Source organism: Alligator mississippiensis, chromosome 1 (genome assembly GCF_030867095.1).
Source record: "Alligator mississippiensis isolate rAllMis1 chromosome 1, rAllMis1, whole genome shotgun sequence".
In the NCBI taxonomy this organism is placed as follows: Eukaryota; Metazoa; Chordata; order Crocodylia; family Alligatoridae; genus Alligator; species Alligator mississippiensis.
The window spans coordinates 352,530,293-352,545,028 of NC_081824.1; the positions used below are offsets into that span (position 1 = coordinate 352,530,293).

Below are 14,736 nucleotides of genomic sequence, written 5' to 3' on the forward strand. Positions count from 1 at the left end.
TCTGTTGGATTTTGTTCCATTTGATACATTAGCTGTTGTATGTAGCTAATATCTCAGGTTGCTATGTTTTGGTAGCTATTACACTGTAAACATTGGGTCTCTTTCTCTGTGTATTTTGTTTAAAGTAATACCAAATTAGAGCTCTCTAACTTTTTGAGGCCTCCCTAAAATGTGATCAGCGGAGAAAGGGAATGGTATGTTGAATTTCACAAGGATCCTGCCCTTATGTCTTGGAAAGCAAGGACTAGTCCAAGATAACTTGGATCAGAGACTATGAGTTGCCTGCATGCTTGGTAGAGGGGTTTAGAGTAAAATGGAATGAAATCTAGAGATAGTTGTGAAACAGTCTTTATTGCTATCTAATGTATTCTTATCTCCCCGAGTAGGGTGTTTTGAAAAATAAATGGTCAATACTCTACCTCCTGCTCAGCCTTAGTGAAGATCCACGTAAACAGTCCAACAAGGTAGGTGACGTGTTCTTTAATATTTGGCAATTGTCTTGGTTTAAATAGCAATTTTAAGAGGAGTTGCTATCCAGAGCATCACCTTTAAATCGCCTATACAAGTGCTCCCATACTAGAAAAGTTGCATTGTTTTAGTGTAGATTTGAACTTAATTTGCAGTTAGAAGTAGAGAACATGAAGTATTAATATAATTTGATGAAAGAACTTGCAAGTATATTTCTTGTCTTGTCCTTAGGTATCAAGTTACGCTGCACTGTTTGCTCAAGCATTGCCACGAGATGCACACTCAACCCCATACTACTATGCCAGGCCTCAGACCCTTCCACTGAATTACCAGGACCGCAGCACTCAGTCTGCCCAGAGCTCTGGAAGCATGGGGAGCAGTGGGATCAGCAGCATAAGCATGTATGCTCTGAATGGGCCAACGCCAACTCCACAATCCCTCCTTCCAGGGTAAATTGAAATCTTCATTGCAAATAGGTCTTGGTGATCAGTAAATACTTGGAGGTCTTTATCCAAAGGTTTTTAATCTGGAACAATTTGCCGAGTGCCATTATATCTATGCACCATTTCAAAACACTTTACATGATGGCAAGTGCTAGGACACTTTGGGTATCTACTCACTTGACTCGGAACCCTGGCACTGGCCGACGTCATTGCAGAGCCACTGGCGGGAATATTCGAATGCTCATGGCGCACGGGCCAAGTCCCGGAGGACTGGAAAAGGGCTAACGTGGTCCCCATTTTCAAAAAGGGGAGGAAGGAGGACCCGGGCAACTATAGGCTGGTCAGTCTCACCTCCATCCTTGGTAAAGTATTTGAAAAAATTATCAAGGCTCACATTTGTGAGAGCCCGGCAGGACAAATTATGCTGAGGGGAAACCAGCATGGGTTTGTGGCGGGCAGATCGTGCCTGACCAACCTAGTCTCTTTCTATGACCAGGTTACGAAACGCCTGGACACAGGAGGAGGGGTGGATGTCGTATACCTGGACTTCAGGAAGGCCTTCGATACGGTATCCCACCCCATACTGGTGAACAAATTAAGAGGCTGTGATGTGGATGACTGCACAGTCCGGTGGGTGGCGAATTGGCTAGAGGGTCGCACCCAAAGAGTCGTGGTAGATGGGTCGGTCTCGACCTGGAAGGGTGTGGGCAGTGGGGTTCCGCAGGGTTCGGTCCTTGGACTGATACTCTTTAATGTCTTCATCAGCGACTTGGACGTGGGAGTGAAATGTACTCTGTCCAAGTTTGCAGATGACACAAAGCTATGGGGAGAAGTGGACACGCCGGAGGGCAGGGAACAGCTGCAGGCAGACCTGGATAGGCTGGACAAGTGGGCAGAAAACAACAGGATGCAGTTTAACAAGGAGAAATGCAAAGTGCTGCACCTAGGGAGGAAAAATGTCCAGCACACCTACAGCCTAGGGAATGACCTGCTGGGTGGCACGGAGGTGGAAAGGGATCTTGGAGTCCTAGTGGACTCCAAGTTGAACATGAGCCGGCAGTGTGACGAAGCCATCAGAAAAGCCAATGGCACTTTATCGTGCATCAGCAGATGCATGACAAATAGGTCCAGGGAGGTGATACTTCCCCTCTATAGGGCGTTGGTCAGACCGCAGTTGGAGTACTGCGTGCAATTCTGGGCGCCACACTTCAAGAAGGATGCGGATAACCTGGAGAGGGTCCAGAGAAGGGCCACTCATATGGTCAAGGGCCTGCAGACCAAGCCCTATGAGGAGAGACTAGAGAAACTGGACCTTTTCAGCCTCCGCAAGAGAAGGTTGAGAGGCGACCTTGTGGCTGCCTATAAGTTCATCACGGGGGCACAGAAGGGAATTGGTGAGGATTTATTCACCAAGGCGCCCCCGGGGGTTACAAGAAACAATGGCCACAAGCTAGCAGAGAGCAGATTTAGACTGGACATTAGGAAGAAATTCTTCACAGTTCGAGTGGCCAAGGTCTGGAACGGGCTCCCAAGGGAGGTGGTGCTCTCCCCTACCGTGGGGGTCTTCAAGAGGAGGTTAGACGAGTATCTAGCTGGGGTCATTTAGACCCAGCACTCTTTCCTGCTTATGCAGGGGGTCGGACTTGATGATCTATTGAGGTCCCTTCCGACCCTAACATCTATGAATCTATGAATCCTGTACTGGTTAAGCCCATGTCATCTAGTGCATCGTTGAATTGGCAGCACCAGGCGTGCTCAACTAAATCTGGTCCCTGGAGCCAAGTCTGACAGCTTGTGGGGCTTGTCACGGATCCTGTGGGAAGCACTGCGGTCTGTGGGCCTAGGTGCTAGATGAAGCACACAGGAGTGACGTTGGGCCTGGGCAGAAGCTTCCACTCTCCAGAAGCTACTGGGGGTGGTGCAGGACCAGGTGGTCAGGTTGAGGTTGGGTTGGTCATGTAACAACCAGACCTGAGCTGCTTGCTGCAGCCGGCACCTCCTGGAGCTGGCAGCTTCTGCTACTTCCTCCTCATTTGTTTTCAGAAAGGCGGGTAATAATTTTCTAAATCCAGGGTTTTCTACCTTTTTTAGTTTAAGTACCCCCAGTGGCTGGATGCCAAGTGTAGGGGTGGGGTGCAGGGTAGCATGCAGCTGGACATGGAGCGAGGACAGAGTGCCACCACTGCCTCCCAGGAGCAGGGCCGGAGTGGGGCGGGGAAGCTCACTAGGCTGGGATGAGGGCAGTGGCACCCCTTTGCAGGGTAGGGAAGCTCATGGGCTGGTATGTGGCTGCAGTGGCCGCCACGTGTGAGCTTCCTTACCCCACAGAGGGGCTCCCTTGTCCTGCCCCAGCCCTGCTTCTGGGAGGCGATAGCACTGTGTCCCTGCCTGGCCGCGTACTCCCTAGGACCGGTCCAAGTACTCCCAGGGGTATGCATACCCCCGGTTGATAACCCCTAGCCTAAATTTTAGAGGGCCCCTGTGGGCTGGATCGAATGGCCTGGTGGGCCATATGTGGCCCACAGGATGTATTTTACCTGCCCTTGGGCTAGAGTATAATTAAAAAATGTGACCAAAAGGATAACAGTCTTCTTTAACCTCTGAATAAGAGACTCTGGCAGCATGCTGGCTGAATTAGGACCAGTCTTACTTCTCATACAACTTCCTCCTTGCCTGGATGCACTCTAAGAACAAGGGTTGGATACAACATGCAGACCTTTATGTGGTATTTTTGATGGCTTGGATGGTAGTTGTCTGAGCATCTCTTACAGGATCTGTTCCTGGCATATGCAGCAAATCTTGAAACCAGAACAGGAAAACTTCTACCGGAAAGAATCTGTTAATCAGGTTATGTTACTGTGTACACCACGGGGGTGGGGGTTAGGGGGACTTCTGTTTTGCTGGAGACTTAAATTCCAAATATTCCAGGACTTTCTTTTGCTTCTAAAACCATCTGACTTTGCTCCTTCAAGGTGCAAAGGACAGTGTTAGCACCCTATTGTGCCCCAATCCGATCCATGTTTTCTTTTCTTGCACTTCATGGTGGCAAGAATCATCAGAGGTCTCCTCCTGGGTTTCTACCACATGGATACCCAGGTTCCATCTGGGACTATAATGTGCTGGTCTTGTGCTCTGTCAGAAAGTTGCTTACACCACCTTACTATGAGGACAGTACTCCTGGTTGCCATCACTTTAGTAAAAAGAGTTAATGAAAGATAAGACCTCATGAGTTCACCCCTGTTTGTCTTCTGCAGAGACATACTGGTGGAGAAGCTACATCCCTTGTTCCTCCTCAGTGTGGTATCAGAACTCCATCTGAGACGGCCAATCACATCAACAATCCTGTTTCCAAAACTTCATGTTGCGTGAAGTAATGGGGAGGAGAAGTGAGCCTTCTTTGGGAGATTTATGTTGTTACTAAACAGGGTTCCACTCTTCAAGTTTTTTGTGGCATCTGTTAATTTGCTGGTGATCCTCTCTCAGCATCAAGGCATGCTTGTCTAGAATGCAGGTGTTCTCATAGGCTTTTTTCTGAAGTGAACCAACTTTTGAAACTTTTAATGTGGCTTATGGAGTCTTCCATTGACAGCTGTTGCATTTTTGACAGCCAAATGCTAAATTTGAAAGAACCATATTAGTGTTCAGCAATTGGCTATGACTTTTTCCAGTCACTGTCTGTGGAAAGTATTGTTTGCCAGTCCACCTGATACTTTTTTCAAAAAAAAGAAGGGTTACTCAGCACTGCTTTTTGGGATGTTGCAATTGGTTTGTATGCCATAATCCAATTAGTCGTTTAACCCTGCTTCAGGGGGTGCTCATTATTAAAAACTTTCACTTTCATGGGAACTGAGGGAAGGTCATGTCAGCTCTGCCCTTTGTTTTTGTAGAGGGTCAGGAGGAGGTACAACGTTCATCAACTAAATCACCCTTTTCCCAGATTATAGCTATATCTATAAATAGATCTCTCTCTCGATCTATCTGTCTCTGGGCGGAAGGGTGATTTATATTTATATATATATAAAAAAAAAAAGACTGATTATATGTATCTGGGTTTCTGTGTATAAAGCACTGGGGGGTCTATGGTTGGACTATGGCAAATTTCTGAGGTGGCCGCAGCCCACCCTCGCCCTGTGCACAGATCCAGGGGGCACACACCTCGTATGGCTCCTCCAAGGGTGTGTGTAGTGGCGGGAAATGCCCCACCCCACCCCAGCTGTGCAGTGCCTGCCCCATCCCCACTACCTCCCTCACCATGCTCATTCCCCCCCCCCAAGAGACTCGCCAGCTGTATGCTGCTCCCCAAGCAGCAGGGCTGCATATCGGCAATCGGATTGGTATTAGTTGGTATGGCCCATTAATAATTGGCCATCAGTACTGGTCCCAAAAAATCCTTATTTAAAACCTCAGGTTCTCTGTCTGCAGAGCTTTTAGGGTAGAGGCAACAGTTTTGCAGACTTTTCACGGTTTTGTCAATGTTAATGAATGGGTACATTTTTCCTAGATATACTACTTCTGTAGGTTTTTGTTATTGCTGTTTATTCAGTTGCTGGCCTCTATTTTGAAATTTGCCAACAAATTAGTTGGGGGATAGTTTTATAGAGGCTTCTACAGTCACCCATCAAGATTATGCTACATGAGATCAACAGTCTATGAAAACTAACAGCTTCATCTTGATGCAGGTCGTAGTGTGTTTTGGCTCCTAGTATATTTCCAGTTCCCTGTTTAAGGTTGCAGTTCTATAAATTGGACAGGGAGGAGTTTTTAAATTGGTTGACGTTGATGACATTTGACATTGTAAGTAGCATTAATGAAATTTGCTTGGAGGCACTATCAGTGCAGTTGAGGAGTTAGAATAATGAGCAAAAAGACCTTGGTGACTCTGGAATAAGAGAAACAGGATGACCGTCAATAGGACAAAGAGCAAGGTGATGCCTGTGATGGGTAATGAGAATTTTTTCAAGTAAACTAGAATCTGGAACTTGGATCGTAGGATACACGAACTGAGATGTTTTCAGTGGAGGCAGGGAAGTATTAATACCATTGTATGAGTGACTGCCATAACCATTTTTTTGGAACATGTTGTACAATTCTAGTCACTTGTGTTCAAGAAAAATAAACTGCAGGTAGAACAGGTTTAGAGAAGGGGTACTAGGGTGACTGAAAGGGTGAATAGAGATGTTTTAGGAAATAAGACTGGAAGCTTGGATTATTTAAAGTTAGCAGAATTGAAGGATGAGAGATGACTGTCACCTGAAAATATATGGGGGGGAGGCGAGCATAATAGAGAAAGAAGAGCTATTTAAGGTAAAGAAGACTTATATGAGAACCAAAATGATTCAGATGGGCAATAGATAAATTTAGGATCAAAGTCTAGCATAGAAGGCAGAAGGTGTGTAGAAGGACAGCCTTCCAGTAGCAGGGGCTATAAATTTAAGTAGGTTTAAGGGAGAATTCTTTAAAAGGTGTACTTGATGGTAAAAGAATACATTTGATTACGCAGGAGATCTCTTCAGCAAGGCCGAAAAAAGAAATGCAGAAATGAGCTATGTTTCCCTCAGTTATGTCCTGTAGAATTTTTTTTTTTTTTTTTGTTGGTTGTGATGTACCCAATATGTGACTGTTAAGAGTGAGTGTGAATTGCTGTACATATTAGTTTTCCTTGTCTTGTAAAGGGTAGAGCAAGCACTCTTCTCCAACTCTCCTTCCCTACTCTCTCCATTCTTCCCCAAAATAGTCTTAAATATTCCTGGAACAGACATGGGTCTGCATCCTTCACCTCAGCTATACATGTGCAACTCAAAAGACAGTTAGCTGAGAAGCATATTTATAAGTTTAAAGTTTTTGTATTCAGTTGAATCCTGACTTCTGGTTGATGGGTGCCCTCCTACTAGGAAGACTTCCAGAATAACTCCTTTTAAAGTAATGAAAACAAATAACCAGTAAGGTGCTTTTTTCTAAACATAAATTATGCTTCCAGTGTCTAGTTCCATGACTCATTAGCTTATTCTTATAATCACTTTTGTGGCTGAAAATTGACAAATCTGGGGAGAAAAGAAAATTTGTCAAGGAACTGAATGTGTAATTGGGCAAGTGAGAGGGGAAGAGAGGGATGGTAAATTCTGCACAATGTGCAACATAAAGACCATAGTGTCTTAAACTTCCGTAGGAGAAGAGTTAATTCTTGCCATCTGCATTTTGAGTTTTTCATGTGTTTTAGATGGTATGTATCCCAAAAAATACGCTATGGATATGTTGGGTCACATATTCTAAAAAGTGTCCTGAAACTAGTTTCAGCTTTTTAAAGTTTTTTGCTTTTCTTACCCTTTTAGACAATCCTATCAAGCTCCAGGAGTTGGAGATTGCCTTCGTCAACAGTTAGGATCACGTCTTGCATGGACTCTAACTGCAAGCCAGCCTTCTTTACAAAACTCTACCTCAAAAGGCCTTCCAAATACTGTTTCTCGCAATGTACCACGGTCAAGGAGAGAAGGGGACACAAGTGGTGAGACATATATTTGCCTAAAGATTTATTTTATAGAACTAAAGCTTATTTTCTCTTTATTCTCAGAATAACTTTGTTCCATTGCAGGTATGAGTAAGCTTCCCAAAAGAATAAATTTGAAAGTAGGAGAACAGCAGATATCCAAGAGAAGATTTTATTTGGCTATAGACTTTTTTTATGCTCTTTACTAATTGTCAGCATTCGTTTGAATGTGTTTTTCATTCTGTTCAAGATTTGTTTCTTCTCTTTATGTTCTTGTAAGTGGAGAACAAGTCCGTTGCTGTGAAGAGCAGAATCAAGTAACAGCAGATTGAGTGCCTGTGTTTCTCTGAAAGCTGTGGAGTGTTTGATCTTTACCAAAAGGAGGAAAAGTATAGTATGGCTAGTTAGCATGTAGAAGATGTTCTAGTTGGCAGCCCTGCTAAACTTCTAGATTTTAAAATGTATCTGGGTGCTTTGTTTTTGTCATTGTTGCCAGTAAATGACAGAGAGGCCAAATGGGGTTCTAAAGATACAAGTCAGGATGGAACTTGGCCTTGCAGTGAGAATTTGATTAATAATATTGTTGATGCACCAGAAGAAAAGAGTCCAGCTCAGCCTTGTACTGCCATATTGGCACTGCAGTTCTAATTGGAATAAAAACTTAAAAGAATCACCTTCCTTGTCTATTTCTTGAATGAAGCAAGATTAAATTGAGCCAGTAAGATTATAGTAGCTTGTTTTCTTGCTTACATTATATTACCTGTGCATTTGCACACATGCATACACTTCCAGAGTTGTTTACCTGGCTTTAGGATTACAGTACAACCTGGATGCTTTACAGGGTTAGGTTCTGAAAGAGGAAAAAAGGATAAGTAAATTGGGGAGCTGTTTAAGCAATGATGCAGGCCAGCTTTATTTCTTTGAGGTGACCAAGAAAATTGGTTGCATTCCAATAAACATCCTATTGTGCAAATCCAAGGTACTGCTATGAAGCTGTTGATCCAGAATTGACCCAGCTGGTTTCCTTTAGCCTCTGTTGGTATATCTATGTTTTATTATAAAATTGATGCGCCTGTTTGAGTGGAAAGGAATGAGAGAGAGGATCTCAAAGAAGCCACATCCTGTTGCACCTGAAACTTTGGACTATGCTGAAAGACTGAAAAGGCTTCAATCTTTGTGTACTAAGTAGGGCTGTACACAATACAGGTGCTGTAAGGCCCTCAAAATGAAGAAAATGCTGTGTTGACAACTGCCATTGCTTTCTGTAAATAACTGTGCTGAGACTTTAGAGCCACGTGCCTCTATTCAGAGGTCTGAGCCAAAAACCAAGCTGGCCTCTAGCACTTTAGGCTCTTCTGATTGAACAGTTATATATCTCACAGAAATATCCCTTTATCTTTCTCTGGGCTTTCCTTACTTGGGGTGTAAAAGCTTTATAGGTGGAAATGTCTGAATGATCACCCAGCATCCAATACTAGAGTCACTTTTTATAAATATGAGAGAGTATCTTAACTTCACAAAATAAACACTGTTTGGACAAAGCAGAATGTTGAGAGAAACTGTTCAGAAAGCATTGGCAAGCACACTTCAACTCTCCAGTCAAAGTAAGGGGGAGTTAACCTGTGGTTCTGTCTGGGTCCTCAGAGAGAGACTTCAAGGAGAACTTGATGAACATCAAAGGGGTTTCAACAATTTTATTTCTAAGTTTTCAAGTATGATATTCTTAACTAGATTTTTTTCTTTTAGGCTCTGTTGAAATAACTGAAGCAAATCTTGTAAGAGATATTTTGTACGTCTTCCAGGGCATAGATGGCAAAAACATCAAAATGTGCAATTCTGAAAACTGTTATAAAGTAGATGGAAAGGTACAGTAGCTAATATTCAGTTTATGGAGTTGGAGGGTGCAAGTGTGTAGGAGGCTAAATAGCGTTTATTTATAGTTTTATTAAAACAATGTCAAAATGTCAGCTATACTTAGCAGCCCCTTAACTGATTGGTTCTCAATCAGAATTCAGGGCAGCGTGGAATGCATACATGCTGTTAGTATTTGCTGGCTTTGTTCATTCCTTTTATCCCATGTTTCTCAGGGGTAGGAATAGTTATTCATTGCTCTAGCTCCCCCCCCCCCCCCCCCCCCGTGCAAGTCTAAGGGCATGGAATTCTAAATGTTTTCTATTAATGTTATGGGTGGAGCTGTCAGCTGTACCTATAGGTAAGGTTGCATGAACATTTTCAGCATAACACTCAGTTTTCAGTTGCTTACAATTTTTACCAAATGGTAACTGCTTGGATTGAAATTTTCCCAGCTGGAAAAAAAAAATTCTCCCTACCTTTTTCCTTCAGGAACTATTCAGATGTTTGAGGAAATAGGAGTAGGGTAAAATAATGTTAGCAACAACAAAAAAAAAAGTCTTACTCCTTTTACAGAGAGGTTTTCACACCTCAATTCTAATACAGAGATGAGGTGTTGGATGGGATGGAGGCACTGGATGAGGGATGGCAAAACATCCCTCAAGAGCAAAACAGGCTTGGACAGAAGGCGGTAGCTCAAGAGGGGAATGATGCAACAGGAGGCATAGGACTGGTAATCACTAGAATACAGTGATTCTAGTGATTTACTAGAATGACATTCAGGACCTGGAATAGAACATTGGTTTTTTGAGTTTCATTATTCTTATGAGTAAATAGTTCTAAAACAGTACTAGTTAGCTCACATAGAGGATAACAGCCTTCTATTGCTACCACTTGATTAGTTCAAGGGACCAGCATTTGTTCTGCGGATCTAATGCCTTTAACTCTGCCCTTGTGCATGGGATTTAATTTAGTTTAACTTTCTCTACAAACTATTTTTAATGGAATTTTTTTAATGTTAGCAAATCAGTCACTGAAAAAATTATATGCCAGCATTCACATTGCTTGTGTTCACCCTCTTGTGTGTACCTTTTACATAATATAGTACTATTCCCTTCTCCTCCCTAGTTCTCGTCTTCCTCACACAGGATAAAGAATGAATGCTGTACACTTGAAGTAATTTATTCTATATTAAGCAAAGATACTAGAGAGACTGTAGTGTAGGGATTAAAGAATTTTTTAATAAAGACTTAATAAGCTCCTGTCTGCTAACTTTGTAGGTGAGCTTGTCCAAATCTCTCCGAGATACTACAAGCAGGCTTGCAGAATTAGGATGGCTACACAATAAAATAAGAAAATATACAGACCAGAGGAGCTTGGATCGTGCATTTGGACTAGTAGGTCAGGTATGTTGGCTACAAAAATCAAAGGTGTTTATACTACTTTGTTTCGTTCTGTTTAGGAGCTGCCAAGATTAAAAATGAAATACTGGAATGGTGGGGAGACTAAAAAAAAAAACAAAACAACAAACAACAAAAAACCAAAAAAACTCATAATCTGAAGTTCTTCAGCATCATTTGACTTGCTACTTTGTAAATGCGCATGGTCTACCTCTTGGGTGTAGGATAAGAATGCTCACATCTGAATCATAATAGCATTCATTCTTGCTTGTACCAGGAAACAGTCTTTTCCCTTCCATCCTCAATTGGGATTGCTTTCTGCATAGACTCTTTGATTTTAAATGTAAGAGTAATTTAAAAAATAAAATAAACATTGCCGAAGAGGGACAATAGCATCTCTGGGCTAATTAGTGCCACGGCTTGCACTGTTAGGGAGAAATTATATTTCACTCTGTGCTTCTCCCCTAAAACTAAGTGGGGGAATATTCTTGACTAGGTGACAGATGCTGATGTTCATTGATATTAAGAATAGTGCACTATCTGAGACTAAATGCAAATCATCAGTTATCTGCTGCCATTTCTTTTGAATGCAACATCAAAAGAATGTCAATTTTTGTTTTTATAGGTTCCATCACCATGATTTGTAGTCTGCAGTAACTTCACAGCTGCTGTAATACCCAAAAACCACACTTACTGCTAAGGCATTCCCGTTTTCTCTCACTTGCTCCCTCTGTAAAACTGGATATTATCCCTTCTGAGCCGACAGAAATGTTGTTGTCCCTGCCTCTAGGCATAACATCCTACCTAATCTGCAAAGAAAGTGAAGTGCTCCTCCCTTCAGTCTAATTTTTCCTAAGAGGTCAGTAGAGACACTATGGTGCTTTCTACTTTTCTGTTGTTTTATTCTGTTCCCTTCTGACTCTCTCTCTTATTCTAAATAACTATTTTTAGTTAATATATACTTATATAAATATTAATATTTATATTCTAATTGACTAATACTGGTTTTCATGTTTTAGTCTGTGTGTATTGAGAGTTTTTCTAGACTCTCTTCCCCCCCCCTACCCTCCCCTAATAATTTAGGAGAGATTTTTTTTACATTCCTTCCATTTAGTAGTTTCCTGCTTATGCTTTTTCACTGACTTTGGCCTTAATCTTTCAGTTTAAAAAGTGGGGAAGAATTAAGTTCCTCAGTAAATGTTTTCTCAGCTATCAAATGCAGGTTTTAAATGATGGAGGAAAGCCACATACATCTATATAGTTTTGTCTTCGTAATTGTGCTTGCCCGGGTGTCTTAAACGTGGCACGTGAAGATAATCCATTTTATTTGTATATAATGTATGCATTAGGGACCTAACACACAGCTATATTCATGAATGGAAAGCTGCTTCTGCTTGCTTTCTTAAAAAAGCCTCAGTCTTATTTCAAATACCCAGGAATTCATTTTTAAGCCTGAACTACCTTTTATATAATACTGTTGACTTAACTTGTCAACTTCTTTCTCTTACTAGGAATAACTATATATGAAATATACTGCACTCTAACCTCTTATTTTCTTCCACCTGCACTACTTAGGATTCTATGACTTATCCTTGGAAATAAAATTAAATGTAAATCGGTATTAAAATAATTCGCCCTGCACGTTCACCTATTCTCAAAGAAAACATCAAAATAAAACTGAGGTGGTAGGTATTTTGAATTCCCTATTGATCAGAAATTCTACTTTTTCCTTTGACTTCCCCCTTTGTAGACTGCATTACACTGCCAAGTTTTTTTAATGCGTATTTCCCAAACCATTTTTCCAAATAATTGGAAATAGTGCTAAAATGCTATTTTGAACTTTTTCAAAGCTAATTTCCTTGAACCTGGTAGTTATTGTGACCTTAAATGCTGAAGTTGGTAATTTTTACTAGGAACCCCCTCCTCCAAAGATACAAGTTTTTAGACTTCTAAACGTGGTATTTTTATATAAGCCCAGCTTTGCCCTCCAGCTTAATAAATAGTGCTTTAAAGCTACCAAGTTGTACTGAAGAAGCAAGTGGGAAGAAATTGAAAAAAAGTTACATGTCATGGAGTTTCCAAACTAAGAAAGCTTCAGCCCATGCATCCCCCTTGACTCTGTTGGACCTGTATAAACTTATTCCCTCTTTAATTTTTCTTTCTTGCTCAAAATCAGATTGGAGAGAGGAACACTTTGACTTCCTTTTAAAAGTCAGAACTAAGCAAAATTCTCTTAAGCTAAGGAGAACTAACTTTTGAGCCTAGGCCATTCAGTACATAAAGGGAAATAGGGATTTCTTCTCCTTATGTTAGAAATACCAGTGCGAGTAATTATGAAATAGAGGTGAAATAGTTTTTCTTCCAACTTACCTTTTTATAGACTTGTTTTCAACCACCTTTTGACTATTGGTTTGAAGAAGGGTAAAGTAGAAAAACTTCTTACTAATTTGTTTGGCAATTCATTTTTTAAATAAAAACTAACGTAATGGATTTTCTAATGTAAATTTGACAATATTTGCAGTCAAATATGAAATTGAACATAAAGTGACTGACATCTTGATTAGCAAAGCAGTCTTGTAGATAAATTTCAAAGTTTTAATCAGTTGTCTGAAGAAACATTTAAAAAGTCTGCCTCAGTTAAAAAAAAATAAAAAATTAGGATTTAATTCCATTAAAAAAAAAATACTAACACAATTCTTTGTACCCTGTTGTACTAAATTTCCAGGATAAAAACCAAGAGAAAAAATTATATCCATTTCTATATAGATTGTACAAGAGGCACAAAGATTCTTTGTGATACTTTTTGTTGAGTCAGCTGTAGAATTGTGAAAACTGTTGGACAAGCCTTTGGGCATCAAGTGCCTTCCAGAGATAAATTAGGTTATTAAAATACTTGAAAAATATTTTCAGTTGGCTTTTATTTTTTCTAGTTGAACAGTTACTACATTTTTCTCACATGCCCCACACTCCAAATAAGACACGTTTTGTTTTTTGAGAAAGGAGAGAGAATTTTTTTTCTTCTTCAGAGTTATGGCTACATAGAGCAGGGACAGCCTGTTTTTCTGCTCAGCTGGCATCCCTCTCGTTTAAGCAAAAATTAAAATCCTAGGGGTTGCTGAAGACTGATCTCTGTGAATGGATATATGATTTTGAAAAGAGCTAAAAATTGTCTGCAGGGCTGTGAAGCAAGGAGACCAGGAATCGCTAAACAAATAGTTTCCAGAAGAAAAGTTGGCTTGATGATTGTTATTGGACTGGGTGGTGCAGGGTATGACTTACTAGAAGGAGGGCAAGAGAAAGGGGCAAAGTTCTAAGCACAGGCTGAAGCAGGAATTAGAAATCAGATACCAAGTTACCAGATCCAGGGGAAAATACAGAGTCCATATCACAATTCAAATCAAGGTTCAGGAGTCAGAAGCCAGTGCTGAAGGCAGGCTACGTAAAGTTTCAGAGATGGAGTCAGAGTGAACCAAGAGTCGGTCTGAATTACTCCAGTGGAGGGGAATTTCCAAAAATACCCAGAGTCTGGAAACAGAACCAAGCAGGAGTACAGGATCAGAGGCTTAATGGAGCAGACCTTCAGAAGAACTGTTGCCTGGCCTGGCCTGAAGCATGCTGCCACAAGTGGAATTAGATGGTTAGGCTGTCTGCTCTCCCCAGCAGTCAATCAGGAGACCTAATAGTGGATCATTAGCTGGGTTAGGGCTGACAGTCGTAGTCCTCAGGCAGGTGTGACCAACTAGGCAATTGGCCCAGGTTAGCCTGCCTAGTTAAGGGCCCCTGACAAATCAGTGGACCATTAAAAAGCAGAGATGCTTGTTAACTTAACATCTGTCGATTCACTCCCTCAGCTTCCTGAATAGAAATGTCACAGCTGCTGCAAATAGGAATCAAAATGAATACATTCACCCCAATTTTTTGGGGGGGGGGAAGCTGATCTGTGTGGGGAAAGATGCATGTGGTATGCGAGTACATACAATGAGTTATTTATAGATCTCACACTAGCAATGTAGACATCTTGAAAAACACGTCAGCAAATGTAATGGTCTGTAATGCTTTTGTTCTTATGGAGTGTCAGATTTGTAATTGT

General features: G+C 41.3%; 1 protein-coding gene across 2 annotated transcripts in view; it reads left to right on the forward strand.

Moving 5' to 3' along the window:
- TUBGCP3 (tubulin gamma complex component 3) overlaps window positions 1-14,736 on the forward strand; it is an 83,241-nt gene that overhangs the window by 23,395 nt on the left and 45,110 nt on the right. Inside the window, exons 4-8 of one of the 2 annotated variants that reach the window (XM_006258809.4) lie at window positions 387-464; window positions 700-917; window positions 7,241-7,413; window positions 9,142-9,260; window positions 10,527-10,652. In XM_006258809.4, the coding sequence (XP_006258871.1) occupies window positions 387-464; window positions 700-917; window positions 7,241-7,413; window positions 9,142-9,260; window positions 10,527-10,652 (714 nt within the window). The remainder of the gene's footprint in view (window positions 1-386; window positions 465-699; window positions 918-7,240; window positions 7,414-9,141; window positions 9,261-10,526; window positions 10,653-14,736) is intronic. The other variant, XM_014600415.3, reaches the window with a different exon arrangement.